We start from the raw sequence: 20,315 nt of genomic DNA on the forward strand, positions 1-20,315 counted from the left end.
ATTATGATGAAATATCGTTACAGAAACGCCACGTTTATGACTTTCTCACGGGCGAGAACGCAGTAAATGGCATATCGCATTAGTCCATTGAAGGCTTCCTGCGAACCAATTCAAATACGGACCAGTCATCAGTCAAGTTGTGGTAATGAAGACGTAAATGTGACGACAGTATTGTAATTAGTTGCTTTATTGAGCTTAGATCGCATTGATTGGCTTGTCATAGAGTAGGAGTGAGTGAGTAGTGCTATGCTTCATGACTCTGAGAGGTTTCGCTTTGTGTATGGGATTTCGATTACACAGTATTTAAGAAGAAAAGTTATTTATATCTCATATTATAGAATTGTTTTTGTGACTCGATATCAGAAAGTTTGTCGGTGGTCACATGTAAGTAATATGTAAAGCGCTTAAAGATTTGGCCTTTTTGACATCTTATTATTTAAATAAAAAATGTTGTGTGGTTTTATGAAACCACGGTAAAAGTGAAACTTTCCGAACACTGCTTTATACCTACTCGGCAGCCGACCGTCACGCGACATGCGCTACACAGACCAAAAAGTTTGAGACGATGTAATAAAAGTTTCACTTTAATATTTCTACTCTATTATACTAGCTTTGTTAAGATATAACTCTACTGTTACTGGATTATTTAATTAAAGAGAAAGCTAACAATATTTGAATACCATTATCTGAAAATTTTACTACTACTACAAAAATCAAAGACTGTCCATTAATCTTTATCCATGCAATCCTTTTAATTTATAATAGCATACGTCTGTATATACTTTCCTTTCTCAGAATTCTATCATTCAGTGTTACTATAAACACTATTTCATAACCAATTCAAGCCGTGTCCAGCATACATTACACATGAACTTTAATGCCTATTAGAATACGACACGTCTATAAATTACATAATCTTTGACGTATAATTAATCGTTGTACTACAACGCTTCCGCAGTAAACAGGTTTGCTCCGAGATCTTTTGAGATGTTATGATTAATATTATATTGTAGTAATAAAGGTTAGATAAGAATAACATTGTTTTATTTTAATGATGTCACAGCAATTAGTTTTTTCTGGAACTACGAACTGTTTTAACTGTGGGTTAAATACAATTTTATTTAATTAAAGATAGATGCGTTTTTTAAAGTTCTTACTTATTTAATGTAATTGTGAAGAAATTTAAAAAATAATTACATGATTGTTGTAGTAACGTAAACGTATTTTTAAATAATAGTAATTATTGTGAAGATGTTTTTTCTTTCATGGTTAATTTTTCGTTATAATTTATGAACAGGTTAACGTCTCGCAGCTTAAACTTGAAAGTAGGGTTATGCTCTATACTAATATTATAAAGAGGAAAGGTTTGTTATTATGTATGTATGGTTTTCACGCATAAACTACTGGACCGATTTTGATGAAATTTGGCACAGATAATCTTTGGACCTGAGAAAGAACATAGGCTACCTTTTATTGCGAAATATGTACCATTTTATAATACAATAGAAAATCATGACTATTAAGGAGAAAATTGGATGAGAAATAAAATATCGATTTAAATTAGGCACGTTTTAGGCACTATCTAGTATTGTAACTGTTGAGTACAAGAACTGTATTATTTTCAATAATGCATATAAGCTATCACCGTACCAAATATCATCCAGGTAGGCTTAGCCATTTTTGTGTGAAAGCGTAACCAACAGACGCGTTTTTCGATAAATTATTGTTTCAATAAAATGTAGGTATGTCAATTCCTTCTAAAGCAAATATTTTAGAAACAAAACATGTAGCTTACCGAAGAGCCGAGGCGTTCCATAGAAAGTAATCATTTTAGTACATCGCTACTGTATAAGACTATCGGCGCCTATTGCTCGATCTAGACTTGCTACATGGTAATTTTAAATGCCTAAGTGTTTAGAGATGGTTAGCGCTTCCTAAGATACTTTATACATACTGGGAAAATGTACATCTCTATACACAAGATGGAATTGTTAGCTAGTTCGATTCCCGGTCGTGACATGTGAATTTACGCTAATCTATAATTAATTCAGTACTATTTCTTTTTAAAAATAGAGGAATGTTTCGTTTCAGCAAAATTTGTTTTCCCTCAGTATTAGTGCTTTCCCTCCAGGGCCCATTGAAAATTTCAACCCTGTAAATAAAATTATCGTGTCACATTGTTAGCTGTTATAATACTCCTCCGAAACGGCTGGACTATCCTATCACAAAATTGTGTGTACCTACCTAGGTTAGATCTGATAATCGGCCAACATCTATTTTTCATACCCGTAAATGATAAGAGTAAGGCAGAACAACGTTTGCCGGGACAGCTAGTATTTAACTATTATTTTGTGAAGGTCACAAGCGAGGCGAAGTCGAATTAAGTCATAAAAATCTAAATTTGTAAAGTTTTAATTTTAATAATCGTTGGTAACATAATATTATAATATATTAGTTTTAACATCATGTTTGTCAGTTAAGAAGTTAAAAGTGTCACTTTGATTTAAAGAAATTGATACGAAAAAGCAAAAACATTTAATAAAAAAATGAATACCTGAATGTCTCTATTAAAATAATAATATTTACTTTTCACAAAAAGTAACCACGGAATCAAGGATGCAGACCAAATAAATATACCACCTATACAATTATAATATGTTACCGCGTTTTATTATTCGATAAGAGTTCTGAAAAGCACTCTCTAATGCTTCGCACATTATGAGTCGTGCAATTACATATTATTTATTAATTAAATAAATAAACCAATATCATCTTCAATTCCCGTCAACTCTCTTATCACTAAACAAGAAATTGGAGTTAAAAAATTAAAAATATCTCATGTCGTCTCTCAGCGCAACGAACTTAAGCGTAAAAGTGATAAAAATCAGCACTTCTTATTTGTCAACGTTGCCGAAGATAAATTTCAAGAAATCAACGTTTGACAAACGACTCGTCGACGAAAATCTTTTATTTGCGAATCGATCGGACATGTGGCCCAACTTTTCATTCGCTGTGACCGACATAAATATTGTTTTTTTAATGTCATCTTCATTTTGAAGTTACAGTTGATAATAAATAAAGACTAATATTATTTTAGTTACTGAGTTGTGTATTAATTCACATTTGTTGTTGGTTACATTTTTACATAATTATAGCAGGTATAGATAATATTAAACTAGCCTCACAGATTGTAATAATTCGCAGTACCGTATCCTAATTCATAGTGCGCTCATCTCATAACCCAAAAAAAACATCGTCTCCTTTCCACGTCCTAATATATTATTTTATTAATTAAATCGATATTATTTAAAGCACTTATTAAAAAAGATAACATCGAATTAAATTTTTCAACACTAACACATTTAAAATTCCACACAGCTTAAAAATAATTCGAACATACAAGTGACCTTTTATTAATAAGTAATTTGTCTAACCATAATGTGGATCGTTTTATTATGTTCTGCACACATTTATATACATAATTCAGCAATTCCGATCAATATGGAAGATATTATTATGCCCCCCGGCGATCGATGGATAATATATGACATTCAGGTAAATAATTATCGTTAAATTATTAGTAGTGACAATATTTTATTTTGGAATATGTTTAATTTTTTAACCATCGTTCTTTTGTATGTGAACTGGGTCGTAAATTAATAGAAACAATTGGTTTTATATTTTTATATTGTGTTTTGAAAATGAAAATTAAGAATGTATAACGTGTCATTTACGTAGATCAATGAGTAATGCTCAGTTCTTATTTTTGATGTATGAAATAAAATGACTTTTATTCCTCCTCATTGTTTTTCTGACTATAAATTTTATCGGAAGTTAGATAAATGTAAAAACACCTTTATTTTATTATAAAATTATCATATTCATTAATCTACATAGCAGGCAAATATTTTAAACATTTAGTGTACACTACACTATGAAATATATTTTTAATGATTTTGAAAATAAAAACAAAACAAAATATATAGCGATAAATTCGTCCTGTCAAATAATTTAACGACTTGTTAGTCAAAGTGATATTTTTATTAAGTAATTTAGCTAATAGGAAATATTAATATGCAATAAAAATATAATTTAATTGTTAATAATTTTTGTTTTTTGGTCACATGTTTTGCCGCCCGCAGAGAGGTAGGTACGTTCTTACTTCGACTGTGAAGAAACTAATTTTATAGGTATATTTTAAAAGGCTTGATTCGATCTTTTGACCTTTATTATTAATGTGGAACATTTGTAGTATAATTTAATTTACTTTGTATAACTATTGACTAAAAACGCATTTTAAATATTTACTATTGTAATTATGTAAAATTCCGCATATTAAATATCCAAATATATTGTATATTATCCAGAAGGTTGGACATTTCCTCTTCTTTTTTCTTCTTATGCTTATAATATAAAATTCTCGTGTCACTTACCACACTCCTCTAAAACGGCTGCAACGGTTCTCATGAAATTTTGTGCGCATATCTGAGAATCGGCCAACATACATACATACATACATGTTTCATACCCATATTTGATAAGAGATAACTGTCCCACAGAATAACGTTTGCCAGTTAGTAAAATATATATAAAGCTTTAGACTAGGCTCTATCACGACTTTGAATGCTGATCTAATATTTACTCCTAAATAGGTCAATGAGACAGAAAAATTCTTGTCCTATACCCAAGTGGGGAATACCAACCTCAATTATAGTTTCACTAGATTTCCGCCCGCGGCTTCGCCCGCGTTTGCAAAGGAAAACCCGCATAGTTCCCGTTCCCGGGGGATTTCCGGGATAAAAACTATCCTATGTGTTAATCCAAGTTACCCTCTATATGTGTGCTAAATTTCATTGTAATCGGTTCAGTAGTTTTTACGTGAAAGAGTAACAAACATCCATACATCCATACATCCATACATCCTTACAAACTTTCGCCTTTATAAATAGTACATATTATTAAGAATTAAGATTAAATAAATAATTTGTTCCGTGGCATGTATTGAAATGCAAGAAGTTACGATATTCTCCACAACCAAATAAAGTTGGAAGTGTTTTGCCAGATGTCACGCATTATATTTGTTAATATCATCTTGTAAATATGCTAGACCAGGAGCTGATTGTGATTTTTGTGCCATATCATTAATTAGCTCTACAATAATTGTTATATATGTTACATTAAATTGGAGGACCAAAGCATAAATATTAGGTTGGTAAGGTAAATAAATGACGCATAAGTACCTACATTAAATCAAAAATCAATAATTTAAAAGTACCTAATCATGTTATTACATTAAACAAAGGATTTTGCTTGTTTTTAAGAATCGTAGAAATATGCATTAAATTTATTTTGAAAGTGTATCTTATAACATTATATTATTAACATCATGCCCGATTGAAAACAAAACTCAAGAATTGAATATAATATTTCAACATACAACACAAATATAAGCTTGTTACCTTTTGCCCAGGTTGCCTGGAAGAGATCACTTCTAAGTGATAAGGCCGCCTAATAAACTATACTTTTCTTGTTTTGTTTTGTATAAATTAGCAATAAGTTTCCCATTTATAGTTTTATTAAAGAGTAATAAATAAATAAATATATCACTAGCTCTTAAACTACACGTTATATCCCCTTCAATAATTACGTGTATATCATACATTTAAGATCAATAAAATGCATAAAACACTACACACGATCTTTCTTATGACGCCTTATTAAACGTACCTCAGATAGCATTAAATTAAAAAATATAAACGGATGCGTATTTAGGCTGTTCGTGAATTTATAAGACGGAATATACAGTGGGATTTTTTAAACTGTAGTATTGTCGATTTTGAGTAAAAAAAATATATTGAAAAACTCATATATAAAATGTTATATTAAAGAGGTTGTATATATTTATACATTAAATTATTATTATTAAAATTTACCTAGCTTCACTTGCCTGGAAATGCCTTTACATTTTTTTTCTCAAAATCCAAAATAGAAAAGGCAAATGTAGCTCCCCCCTAAACCACGGTTTAGGGGTACGGTCACGACCGATGATCATTTACAATAATAAATTAAATATAATCATTGAGGTATTATAATTACTACGTATAGAGAGGATACCACGAACAAAATCTGTGCGCCAAGCGCGGCCGCGGCGCGGCGGCGCGGCGCGTGGCGGCTAGTGAGTCATACACTTTGAAGATATTCTATTCTAATAAATATTGTTTATCTTATTAAGAAAATATTAATAAACTTATCAATTAAAACCAATCAATGTAATAAAAAAAAATGAGTTTGAGACGATTGACTCTAACTCGTGTTACAAATAGTGTAGTAGAGTTATCCTCTCCAGTACGTAGTACATAGTAACTCAATGAATATAATTAGTATTGTATTGCATAGTTAAACCATGATAACCGCATCCTTACATTTTAGTGATACTTTCATAATGTCAAGGTGGTCACATCTCGATCACGACACAATAAAAATTGGTTCATTATCTCTTTTACATTGATACAATAATGAATTCGATTATCAACGTCATATTTCTCAAGGTTTTTCTTTTTTTCCGCCTTGAGTTTTACCTAGAATCTTATTTTTGTAGATAAAATATATCTGGCAAGCTTTTTATTGAAAAATTATTCAAAAATGCAATGATGGTAAATAAATGAAATAGAAAAGACTGTAATTTAAAATTAAAAGCAATATAAACTACCTACATAATATTTAAAAACATATAAACTATGACCCTAACTCAGGCCCGTATTTAAATTATATAATATCTAATATTTTAAAATATCTGTAAGCTTATAGTGGGTATCGGCTAAAAGGTAGCGCAAAAACTGTTGTTATACAAAGTACATATTATGTACTAGCATTAATTACTGTATATTTACTGTACACTAGTGGTTGCCTGGCAGAAATCACTGCACAGTGATAAAGCTGCCTTTTGTGCTTTTGTTTATTGTAAAATTTTATTTGATTATGTACTTGTTTTTTGCAATAAAGTTTTAGAAAATAAATAAATAAACACTAGGAAATAAGAGGGCTTCTTTGCTAATGATCCTTATGCTATGAATTACATTGGTTAACTAGCCAAAGACGACTAACCGCTAGCTATTCATACATGAGCTATAAAAGTTATTAACATGCACATCTTGGAATTCTGACGAAATGACTAATAAGTTTCCCCAGCAAAAAGTGAACCCGGAAAACTTGCTGTATAAAAAAGAAAAATAATTCAGAGCGCAAGCGAGACCATTACGAGCAAGAACACCCATTTCTTGTAACTCATAATTTTTAATTATCATTTCAACGTCCAAGATTATGATTATAATTTAATATAATAACATGATCATAAATGCCGACAAAACGAAATGCTCCCATTTGTTAGCGCATAACTGTACGCTTATCCTAATAAGGCTCGCGCACAATAAAACCTTAACAGATTTAATTGATATTATTAAGTCTTTCCGTTCTGGATCCGACACCTTTCATCCGAATGTTGGGTGTGAAAATGGCCTTTAAATAGATCGGGAGAAGGGTGATAATGTCGTGCGGTGAAGAGGCAACAATAGAGTTTTTGACAAGATTGTTGACACTCGATTCGTGCGAAGTCATGCACAGCGGAGTAACAAATCATGATTTTTTCAGAACAGCGAGCTCGCGCTGGAGCGAGATATGTAGCTCGTTAGTACGAGTAATGGCTGGTGTAAATGTACATTCGGTGACGGAATTAGTCTATTTTTGACCTTAAATATGAACGTTTAAAGCTCTGTTTCAATAAAATTGTGGGATGATGGATGATGAACTATTTCTTTCATACAGATGTTCATTGCTGGTTTTTATGAGTCATTACTTTATTTTCTTCGACAAATACTGAATGTGACGACTGATGTGTTTTTTAAGGCTCAAGACGATGTACTTACGCACTATAGAAACTATTCTTATATGCTTTTGTATTCTGTTTCAGTCAAAACCTGTTGCTGGTGGCGAGAAGCTAGTCCTACAAGCTACATTTTCCAAAAGAAGCATGGCCAGAGAAAATCGGCGAAACTTTTTATAGGCGATGAAGACAAATAATCTCACCCTCATCACACTGATCAATTCGTTCAACTGTAGTCTAGTCTATGAAAATAAAACTTTCACCTCATTTTGCCTTCTAGAAAAACTCCCCAGCCAGAAGTCAGGCAGACGTAACATATTGCGCATCTCACACCAATTTTTTAGCCAAACCGTCTCCCGATATAGTCTACCGTGAAAAGAAATGTTGCTCGTTAGCGCATAATGATAGGATTATTGAGTACGCAGCCGCCAGAGAATTGCCGTAGACATTCCATGCCTTGCTTAGCTAAGTGAATGAGTTCGGTTGCATGTTTTCGAATAGCTATCTAAATATGGGGCTAAAATTTGCGATCAGTGACTTGAGTTGTAATTACGATCTGCTTAAAGGCGTTCGGACTTAATTAACCTTGCTGTGTGCAACACAAATTGTTAGAGATAGCTGGATCATAAATCGGTTTAATCAGCTGGATGTTTTTGAATCGCGGAATGGGAATAAAAATGAGGCGTGATGATGTTTTATTGCTGGCTTGTAAATGTACATGTTGATGTGCAGGTGCATGTTAATTGTAATGCTTGCAAGATACACTTGAATGGAATTACAAGAAAAATTTAATTGATAAAGTGCTTAGAACTTAGCGAAGGAACACGGGGTTTAATTTATTCATTTGTCTTTAGGAAACCTATTAAATGCTGAAGTTTATGAAATAAGCTTTGACTTAACTTTAGCAGTGAACAGTGTTACTAATCGTATTTCCACTCTTATGCATCTTCTTTATAATATAAATAAAAAATATTATTTTTTTATAATTTTATTGATGATGATGATACCATGGAACATAGCAATTAGCAGACAGTCACAAAAAGTTTTTAGATATAGATAGATTATTTATTACATTAACAAATACACAACCAATGTATATTCACATTAACAGTTAATAAATATTAATATTCCAAAACCACTTCTCCACTAGACGGTACACCGTAATCGCCAGAGCGATTTTAACGAGAGAAATATCGTCCTAATTGAGATTACACCTTTGGCCAAAAAATTATGTCGTCACCACCAAATGGGTCTGATTTATTGGCCCGTCTGTCCGATAGACAGCTCGCAAGTGGAGCACTATTTTTTGGCTCCAGAAATTTCGATTCATTTGTATTTATATGAATGGTGTGGATACTTAATTATGTAAGTGTTTATGGTTTTAATAATATTATGGAGCGGAAAGTTTCGAGTCATGTGACATAGAAACGTTCTCCTATTTCCTTGTATGTAGCCTTTTTTAACTTATTGAAAATTGTCAGCTTATAAAAATCATCCATTCAGATTCGTAATAATTAGTTACAAATATTAATGTGTTTAATTTAAAAATTAAATTTAAACTATATTTCTACAGAATAAATGGCACTTGGAATCTAGGAAATGTTGCTTATGTACCGCAGGTCAGTTTTTTGGGATCGTTATCATTAGATATAGGAAAAAAATATATTTTATTCTCTGCATCATACTTATACCTAAGTAAATTGTCTGTAGTCGCAGCCGCAGCAGTAGAATTTAATTCCTAAATCAAGTGACATTTAGATTCCTTAATGGAAACTGAGCCTTATAACAGCTTCATATACATTCGTATACAGCCAAAACTTCAAAAATTATTCACGTTATTATACCAATATTTGTTACCTTCTTCTCACCAAACCCTCATTTCCTTAGGGAGCCCACGGTAGTTGACAGTAGCAACACTGCATTATGTATCACTATCCTACCTATACAAACAACACACGATACTATACCTTATCCCATTGACTTAAGGGTGATATTTCCATGAACTGAGTATTGTTTGAACAATTAATTCATTTGGTTTCATAGAAATTGAATGTCTTCCCTTACAGTAGTTGCATAGCTAACGAAGTAAACAAATTTAAGTAAATATTGTACTAATCAACTGTCTGCTTCCTATTCTGAGAACACGCCTCTTTCTTGGGTGTGTTATTTGCATAATTAAGTAAGTTTTAATGGATTTAAATCCCGTTTTAAAATCTTTGTAGCGTACATTACAGCGTGTATTACCTACGTCTGTTAATATTGACTTTGAAAGTCATGAAAAAGAACTTATTGGATATTGTTGCATGTAACTACGAATATGGTCTTTGCTGAAGGCGTCTGTTATTTTAAAAATGTTCAGATTTTATTAATAATAATTTATATATCATAATAATATAGCAGCAAATCACTCCCCTCTTTCTTGAAATTTGACCATTGAAACAAAATTAATAGGAAATATTTATTATGTGCATGCTAAAATTGAAATGTTCTTGAGGGGAGAGCAAAATAATTTTTTTATCTATAGATATTTATGCTTGTGTGTGTGTAATTTGTGTACCTAATACCTACATCAATATGAATGTAAATCCAAAGTGAAGTTACACAAATTTTCTGACTTGTATCTTAACTTTATATTATGATATTTTTATGGCAACATAACTACTATAATATGTCTACTCCTTCAGAATGATCATTTAAAACTTAAAAGTAACGAGTCTTTTATTAATAACTAGCGGTCCGCCCCGGCTTCGCCCGTGGTACATGTTTACGTTTTCTCTACATAAAAACCATCCTCGTACTTCAAGGAATATAATAAAAAAAGAATTATCGAAATCGGTTCAGCCGTTCTCGAGTTATGCACTTACCAGCACATTTTGCGATTCATTTTTATATATAAGACTAGCGGTCCGCCCCGGCTTCGCCCGTGGTACATATTTACGTTTTCTCTACATAAGAACCATCCTCGTACTTCAAGGAATATAATAAAAAAAGAATTATTGAAATCGGTTCAGCCGTTCTCGAGTTATGCGCTTACCAACACATTTTGCGATTCATTTTTATATTATAGATTAATTGTTCAAAGGTTCCACTCTTTTCATATAAAATATCAGATGTGTTTATGTTTGATCCAGATCATTCAGTCTCAAAAAAAAAATTAGTTAATCACACAAATATCATCCCATATTAAGGATATGACTCTATAAATTTACTTCAAATTACTATCAATTTACTTATCATAATATTATGTTCTTAAAGAGTTAGGGTATAAATAAAAAACGGTATTTCTCTGCTGATTTATAATGAGCATTCAACTACGAGTTATCGGCTTGAACAATACAAGGAATGTATCAAAGTATAAAATCTCCAACAAACGAAAAAACAAACAACGAAACATTTAACACAAATCAAAACACAAATGAACTAATATAAATTACAAAATAAGAATTATGCTAATTATTTCTTAACTAATATGACTCAAATAACTGGCCTAAAAACTAAAATAAATACTTATTTTATTCCCAACGATTTCGTAATATACAATAATCCCACATCAATTTGTACACTTAATTTTGAGCTTTAAAACTGGCCCTAAATCCCATAAACTAAACTGGTAAATATACACTGGCATAGATGTTACTGGCACAATTATTATACTACAAATATATTATATTATTTAGGAAGCGATGCCATTTTGAAATGTCTTACAAAATTTGCTATGATAAGAAATTCATAAATAAAGAACGTATCCACAATGTATTCACAAACTGGCATTCTCAATATTGAATGAAATTAATTATTTATTACTCTATACATAATTATGTCACATTTGTTTTATAAACTTCACTTATCTTATTTTTATATTTCTTGTTTGTATACAAGCAACAATTTTTCCTTATTATAATATTATTCTCTGATTTGAACACATCAACTGAACATTTATCCAAAAATAGTACATTAAAACATGGCATTCAATTATCACTCTTCCGTATTGTCTTTTCACTTAAATTACCTAACTACATTTAATATAAAACAATATATGCGTAGAAAAAATAAGTAGTTACTCTACAAGGAAGGAATGTTCGGATTTATTAAATACTGTATGGCAAAGTATTTATTAAAATTTAAATTTTTACAACACCTTTAACTAACTAGGAAATAGCGTATTTACATATAAATAAACGAGATTCAAATAATGGCAGACGATTCATTCGTTAATTAGCCCGTCATTGGCACTTCTTCAGCCCGTTTCGATACAAGACTTAGATCGAGTGGGTTTTTCATCATTTCTTTTGTGTCGGAACTTAAGTCAATACTCAGTTCTGGCTCCGAGTCACTAACCTCTTCATTCTTCGGACTTCTAAATAGTACTGCAGTTGATTTGATAGAGAGATCTATAGGCTGATCTTGTTCTACGGCTATTCCAGCAACGGCTGGTGAATGTAGTAATAGGTCTCCTCCATTACGATTCTGCCAGGCCTGCATACCAGATGGTATTGGCCGTAACTGCGGTATGGGTGAAGGTAAAAATGGCACACTACGCGGAGGGAAATTAGGCGTCGCAGACAAAGGCTGGGTAAGGCTGAACGGAGAAGGTGCTAGAACCTTTTTTCTTCTCACATCTTTATTTTGATTACGTATGGCGTGTAAGCGGACATCTTTATCGCTGCTCGGGGAGGACGCGGGTCGGAATATACTTAAGCCGCTCGTACTTCTTGAACTGTTGTCATCTTCGGGGTCAGCGGATGACGCTCCTGAGTCGGACGGCGACACGCTCTGCCGCGTCACATCGTCAGTGAAAGTTTTCTCGGAATTTTTGTAATACTCCGCCAAAGCCGCCGCGGGCAAGAGATTTGTTGGCAGGAACGATGGATTTATAGACGCGTTGAAGGTGGGCGGCGATTTATTCGTTTGCATTTGCTGTATGTGCTGCTGTTGCTGTTCTTGTAAGAGGCAGTGAATTTTGAACCAGTTGGACCTCCTCCCGTAGCGCGATCCCGATTTCGACATGCCGACAAGGAGGCACTTTCGTAACCGGCACGCTTTGCACGCCGTCCTGTTTTTCTTATTGATGACACATTCGCCATTGTTCTTGCATTCGGATATCGAGGACAGGTTGTTGTACGTCCGCCCGAAGAACGACTGCAACAAGAGAGACTCGATTTAATACATGGAAATTAAAGAATTCGATTTTCGCAAAAACACCGACGCCGCCTGCATTAATTTGGTGTAAAATATTGACATGACTTCCGCGGCGGGCATAAGAAATAGTAATTTATACGGCGTACAGTTAAAGCTGGAGTCGTTCGATTCGAGCCGTCGCTGCTCGGAATTAAAAACTACATTTTTCAAAAAGTCATCATAAAGAGGTGGACCGGAATCTGGGTCGAGTGAGGGACGTATATCGCAGTTAATATTGCAGATGTACGCATGTCCCGTAGCGTACATAAATAATGGGTGTTTCTTGTATTTTGGATTTGGAAGTAGCCTGCTGGGACCAACCTCGGTGCTTTCGTACTCAATTAAATTCGTGCGAAACATAAAATATGCGATTATGTTACAGTTTCACCCGCGTTTTGGTCCGCTTTCAGTAAATAAGTATCTGTCACATAATTTTAGATTGAGGAACAGATTTCATATGAGATTTGGGGATTTTTCCAGCGATTGGATTTCATTGTAATTAAGTAAAAATAAATTGGTTTTTATTAATTAAGGATAAATGTGTTTTGGAAATTAAAAATACACACTTACTTCGTAAAGTATAAGCGACGTGCTTGGTATGCAACTAATGAATATAATAAGAACAAGAATAGTAAAATATATTAGATAGAAACGATATAAATGCCTAATCTTAAACATAATTTCTGCAAATTTATATTTTATAAAAAATATGAATGAGTATTAAAAATCAAAAAGCACGCTGACTCAACGATTTAATATTCATATTAAATAGAAGTCATCTCTATTAAAGTGTCTATCATTACAATTAACACACCTATCTACATCGTTTTCACATCCCAGTCATGGAAAAAGGCAATTAATTTTGAAATATCATTATCAACATGAAAAAAGTAGCAATATAAAGTGAAGTCCCGTATCCCCAAGTGGGGTAAGGGGCAGATGCATTATCCATAGACCTATTTCACTGATCGATTTTCTTTAGCGACTAGAAGCCTTCTGTGTCCTGCCCGATGGAGACATTTTTTTTCTTCGACCCCTCGGTTCTACGCTCACGCGTCAACCACTGTAACAAGGATGTGGTAAGCAATATAGGCTAGCCATAAAAGCCAAACCAAACCTACTGTATCAAAAGGCTCACGTATGTCCGAAGGCGCGCTGACTCACAAGATGAGAAATTTCCGATAACTCCTCGTTCTTTATGAGGATCTTGTATTGTAGATAGCACACTAATTGAGTAAGTACGTGCCTCGGATCTGAGCTATAATAGTGCTAGGATACTTTTATTGTCGGACATATCGTTAGATTAATTGGCCGCGATTCGTAGGCTTGGCGAATTTTGAATTGTACCGTTGTGGATGTATGAATTGTGTATGAATAGTAAATTCAAGTTTAGAGTTTTGGTAGTAATTTGCTACTAACTGCCTGCGTTTTTTAAATGTATGGATGGGTAAATGCGGCATTGTTATAATTAAAATATTATATTGTACAGGGTGTAGTAATAGAAATATTAATATCCATTTATGTTTTTCAAATAATGACAAGTAATTGACTGTGATAGTCACGAAAAATCTTCGATCATCTAAAATAATCTTATTATTAAGTACGTTTTCAATTGAAATTGCAAATTCATCATTAACGTTCAATAATATTGATATCTAATTATTTTCTTTTTCAACAGGTTCGATACATAATACCTGTTATATTCAAACTGTTCTATCAATCCCTTCAAAGTTAAAACTAACGGTGACTCACGATCTGACTCCATAAATATGTATTCCAATCGATGATTTAAATGTTTTAAATAAAATCAATTCAAGTAGCAAATAAATATTTAAATCCGTCCTAATGTACTCGACTTAACTCATTTCCTAGAGCCATTTTCAGAAAATTATATCATCTTTGATTTATTTCGCACGAAATATGAATAATGTAAACCTATCAATGTCTCATTATATTCGTAGTCAATACCCGCATAATTGTATACCAATAACAACCTTAATAATTGCCTGTTAGGGTTTAAAATTATTTGATTTGAAACTCTCCTTTGAAACCTTAGAATATTTCTGTGCAAGATACTTTGAACTTTATTTATAGGCAGTTAAATATTATATTAGATAGTTGCATTAATGTTTATAGTCTGAATAAGTTGAACTGAAAGAGCTGTCAATACAATCTATATCTTAGATCATATCTTACGATACAGTTGAGGGTGACTGACGATTTTATTTTTAACTAGCGGTCCGCCCCGGCTTCGCCCGTGGTACATATTTACGTTTTCTCTACATAAAAACCATCCTCGTACTTCAAGGAATATAATAAAAAAAGAATTATCGAAATCGGTTCAGCCGTTCTCGAGTTATGCGCTTACCAACACATTTTGCGATTCATTTTTATATATAAAGATGTGTTTTATACAACATACATACTTGCATTTTGAATAAATAACGTGAGACAATTTAATAGTCTATTAATGCTATAAGTGCATTGATAAAGCGTGTTGTAATTCTGATAAACAGGCTTTTCTACGCAATTGCCGCATTATAGCCATTGTCAGGTTTAAATCTGTGATATTAAAAAAGTCTTATCTTCTAATCTTCTTATATATAAAAATGAATCGCAAAATGTGTTGGTAAGCGCATAACTTGAGAACGGCTGAACCGATTTCGATAATTCTTTTTTTATTATATTCCTTGAAGTACGAGGATGGTTTTTATGTAGAGAAAACGTAAATATGTACCACGGGCAAAGCCGGGGCGGACCGCTAGTATAATATAAAATTTTCGTGTCACAATGTTAGTTACCATACTCCTCCAAAACTGCTGGACCAATTCTCATGAAATTTTCAGTGCATGTCGGTTAGGTCTGAGAATCGGCCAACATCTATGTTTCATACCCCTAAGTGATAATCCCCTAAGTGATCAGCAAAATAATAATTAGTTATTTCAAACCTTAGAATAGGACATAAATTTAATAGAAAATGACAAACACACAATATTAACGGATACATTTTGAACAAGTGAACATACTGTAGATAATAAATTAAGGTAACAAGTTTTGTAGACAACATTACACTAATATCTAGATCCAGTAAGCCATGTTAACATCAGTTTTAGATTTATTAGAGGACGGTTGTAAGTAATATTCGATCTTATCATGGTATAAATAAAGTTTCAAATTGAGTACAGGAGTTTTTAGCGATATACCTACATATTATTATTAAGTATACTTTTGTAAATATGATTTTTCAAGACTGTGTCAATATATTGTTTGTGTACCTACAAATAAACTCCGAAATTACTGAACCAATAATATAAATGTTAATTATATAATAACGTAAAAAGAAGAAGAAGAAAGTATTTAAAAATCGTCTGAATATGTTGGTAGCGCTGAGTTGAAAATCTTATAGATCATAATAATATAAAATATCCTTCACCTCACGTATTCACGTAAAAACTAAAACTTTTTATAAAAACTTTTGATCAAAAGTAGATAAAAATCAAATAGACAGTCTTTGGATAAATAACTAACATTTTATATGAATTATCAATCATTTTTATAAAATGGGTGTGCCATGACCTCCACACGTTTCTATTATTATATTTCACGAGATTTTCTCCAATGGCTACATTTATTGGGATTACAGGTCATAGTGTTTGAGATTTATAGAAGCGTATAAATATTATGAATAAATATTCTATAATTAATGTTCTAGACAATAATACGGGCTTTAATTTATGGACCGTAGAGAGAGAAAGATGTTGGATAATTTATTACTTGTGTATGTGTAATAGGTGATATTGAAAGCGAAATTCTTTGTTGTATTATTCTTTAGTTCTTATACAGTGAAATGTAAATAAATTATATATAAAATTTGTGTCTCTTCACAAGATAATTAGGCACATTGCTTGCAATAATACATTGTGAGCTTATTATCAGCTAGAAGATAGTGTTGTGGTTCCTGAAATATGTATGAAAATATGAATATGTATAAAATATAATTTGACTGACCGGTTGGCTTGGTTGGTAGTGGCCCTGCCTTCCAAGCCAGAGGTCGTGGGTTCGATTCCCACCCGGGGCAAATATTTGTGTGATGAACATAGATGTTTGCTCTGTGTCTGGGCGTTAATTATCTATATAAGTATTTATTTAAAAATTATATATGTTTATCAGCCATCTGGTTTCCACAACACAAGCGAAAGCTTAGTATGGGATCAGATCGTGCCGTGTGTGAAAATTGTCCTGAATATTTATTTATTTATTATTCATTCATTTATTTATTCTTTGAGGAGCTGTGAAGGCAATTTAATAAATAAGCGAAAAATAAAAATATTATACATACCTATTAACCTATTATATAATTATCTTAATTGTTTTCTAGTTAAATTAAATTATTAATTTTAAGTTAAATAACGAATAATATTTTTTTGTCTAAAGGGTCTATTCATAATATTATGAAGTCACTGATATTATGTGACTCCAGTGACCCATTTCTCACATAAGGTCAGTTTGACCACTTAATAATTGCCAATAAAAGTTCAACACAATGGATGTGGTCTAGTTAAAATATAGCTCTAAATAATAGTAATGCGGTTTTTGTAACCGCAATAACTAAAGTAGGTACATACTGGATTTGTCAATGCGTTTCTCTAGGAGTATTTGACCTATTTATTCAAAATTCTTTTAATACTGAAATAGGAAATGAGAATGTAGAAAAATACTATTATTGTCCTATTAATATTTTAATTTGCTTTCGTATGGTTCTTCTTTATAAAAGAAGAAAAAGTGTTTTACGAGATAAAAGGCTTTTTAAGAAATGCATAGTTAGTATTTTCTAGTGTTTGATTTTACGCGAGTATATTATACATTTTGAAATTAAAGACTTTTTAACGGATTTTAAACGCGATTTATTCTTTATACCTATTAAGTATTAGGTATTTTCCCGACGTTTCGAACACTTTACAGCGAGCGTGGTCACGTTCAAAATGCATAGTTGTTGTGGAATGAATGGCATTAGAATGTAGTAACTAATTTTCTTCAATTTATGAATTCACATAATATCATCCTAATTTGTTTTCCGATAATAATAATAATATATTGAAACGCGCCAGTTTGTGAGGAGGATACATTAACATTCGTATTGTTACTTTTCATACAAAAACTAGTGAACCGGTTTTCATTACAAATTATTACGTGATATTCACGATCTACCCATATTATACATACCAATAACAGTATAAAAACTGAATACATTTTCAAAATATTAGCCAATTAATACGATTCATGTTTGTTTTGCATGTACACAGCTTACGTAATCATTCGCAAGAATCGATCTTCAAGTGTTAACTTCACGCTTGTGAAGTAGATAGCAAATAAGTTTATATTGTTACGATATGTCTGAATGATTTTTTAAAATGTAAGCATAATAATGAAATTTGAAATGGTGAGTAATAATATAGAAGTATATAGTAGTATAGTATACCTAGTAGTAGTATAGTAGGACTGTAGAATAGTAATCTTTTTGACGTGACAACGTTAAGACGTTGTCACGTCAAAAAGATTACTATATAATATCTCTATAATATATATCAGATATCTATATAATATATAATTCCATAGAGCCGGATGCACTCACGAAAAAACATGACTCATGCGGCGTTACCTCGCTCTGTGGCGTTCCATGTAAGGCTTGAAGTGCAAGCGAGAGCGCGGAACGAGCGACAAAGAAGCACAATCGGACGTTGTCACGTTCTACTATCGTCAGTAAACCGACTTTACGGACAACCAATTTTTTATTTTATTAGATAAAACATCTCAAAATCCTATCCCACTAATATAATAAATGCGAAAGTTTGTGAGGATGATTGTATGTGTATGTATGTTTGTTAATCTTTGACGCAAATACTACTGGACCGATTACATTGAAATTTAGCACACATATAGAGGGTAACTTGGATTAACACATAGGATAGGTTTGATAGGTACCGGAAATCTCACGGGAACGGGAACTATGCGGGCTTTTCTTTGAAAATGCGGGTGAAACTGGGGGCGGAAAGCTAGTATTATCATTACAATGAAATTTATCAAGATAGTAAAATTAATTTGTTAGATACAAAGTTAAAGTAGCAGTGTCCCCATAATTAAGACCTTTGTTTTATGTCTAAGGAGTGACAGAACAAAAATTATATGTTTCATTTCTATTACCAAAGCTCGACATTCGTCGAAATTAATAAAGTGTCTTTTTTATAATGCTACCAGGATACTAGTTTAAAATTAAAAAAAAATTGCCATATGCGTGTTAAAATATTTGTATGAATCAGAAAAATCAAATTATCATATCAAAGATTTCCTGAACTACCGTAATAACGGACAGACATAATTTATTCATGATACTATAGATTGCTTTATCTATGTACATGCTATATATAGATATAACAAGCAATATTTTATTTCGTGAGTCAAGAATGTGTGTAATTTATTCCGAATCGGTCACGAAAACTTTTTGTGACTCCTACGCATGTGACCTGATGATCTATGCAAATAGCAGGTGTATCTTTACGCAAATAAACGATTTTTACACGAACATTTGTGTTTTAAGATGATACATTGCTGGGCAAATAAGGTTGGATGTTTGAATTATGTTTATGAGTGCGTAATGGATGTTATGCATAAAATTGTGACTTTAGATTCGGAGGTTGTCTTTAAGCTCTTTTGGAATGTAGGCACGTTTAGTAAGTCACTGAAACAATAATAATTACATAGAAATTAATTAAAAATCTTTACTAATATCATAAAGCTGAAGAGTTTGTTTGTTGGTTTGCTAATCTCAGGAACTACTTTGACTATTTGAAACATTCTTTCAGTGTTAGATAGCCCATTTATCGAGGTAGGCTATATTATCATCATTCATCACGCTAAGTCCAACAGCATCGGAGCTATGCGGGTAAAACCGCGAGGCACAGCTAGTATATCATAAAAAAACTACAAGAACTTGCACCTGTTTTAGCTATTGAATATTTATTTCATAATTTCGATGGCTATATTGAAATCACGAAATAACATACATCAATATCAATGTCTGTTCCATATCAAAGTAACATTTTTAATTTGTAAACTTAAGATGTAGTACATTGATTAATTATTACCGATTAACTGTATCGCACATTTGTCAAGCCTTAATGTAAGCAGCAATGTAAGCTTTGATTTCATCATTTGATAGTGGAACGTTCTAGTTAATCGAATTAGAATCTTCTCGAAAATC

General features: G+C 32.2%; 1 protein-coding gene across 1 annotated transcript in view; it reads right to left on the reverse strand.

Moving 5' to 3' along the window:
* Positions 1–11,166: 11,166 nt before the first annotated feature.
* The window catches only part of LOC149904241 (uncharacterized), a 121,373-nt gene continuing 112,224 nt past the window's right edge, over positions 11,167–20,315 (reverse strand). The window contains exon 3 of the mRNA XM_090108124.1: positions 11,167–13,018. Within this exon, the coding sequence (XP_089964250.1) occupies positions 12,095–13,018 (924 nt within the window). The 3' untranslated portion in view covers positions 11,167–12,094. The remainder of the gene's footprint in view (positions 13,019–20,315) is intronic.

The sequence above is a fragment of the Colias eurytheme genome, chromosome 12 (assembly GCF_061535395.1).
Source record: "Colias eurytheme isolate Ceu_HAF_F1 chromosome 12, ilColEury1 Martin Lab GWU primary, whole genome shotgun sequence".
NCBI lineage: Eukaryota > Metazoa > Arthropoda > Insecta > Lepidoptera > Pieridae > Colias > Colias eurytheme.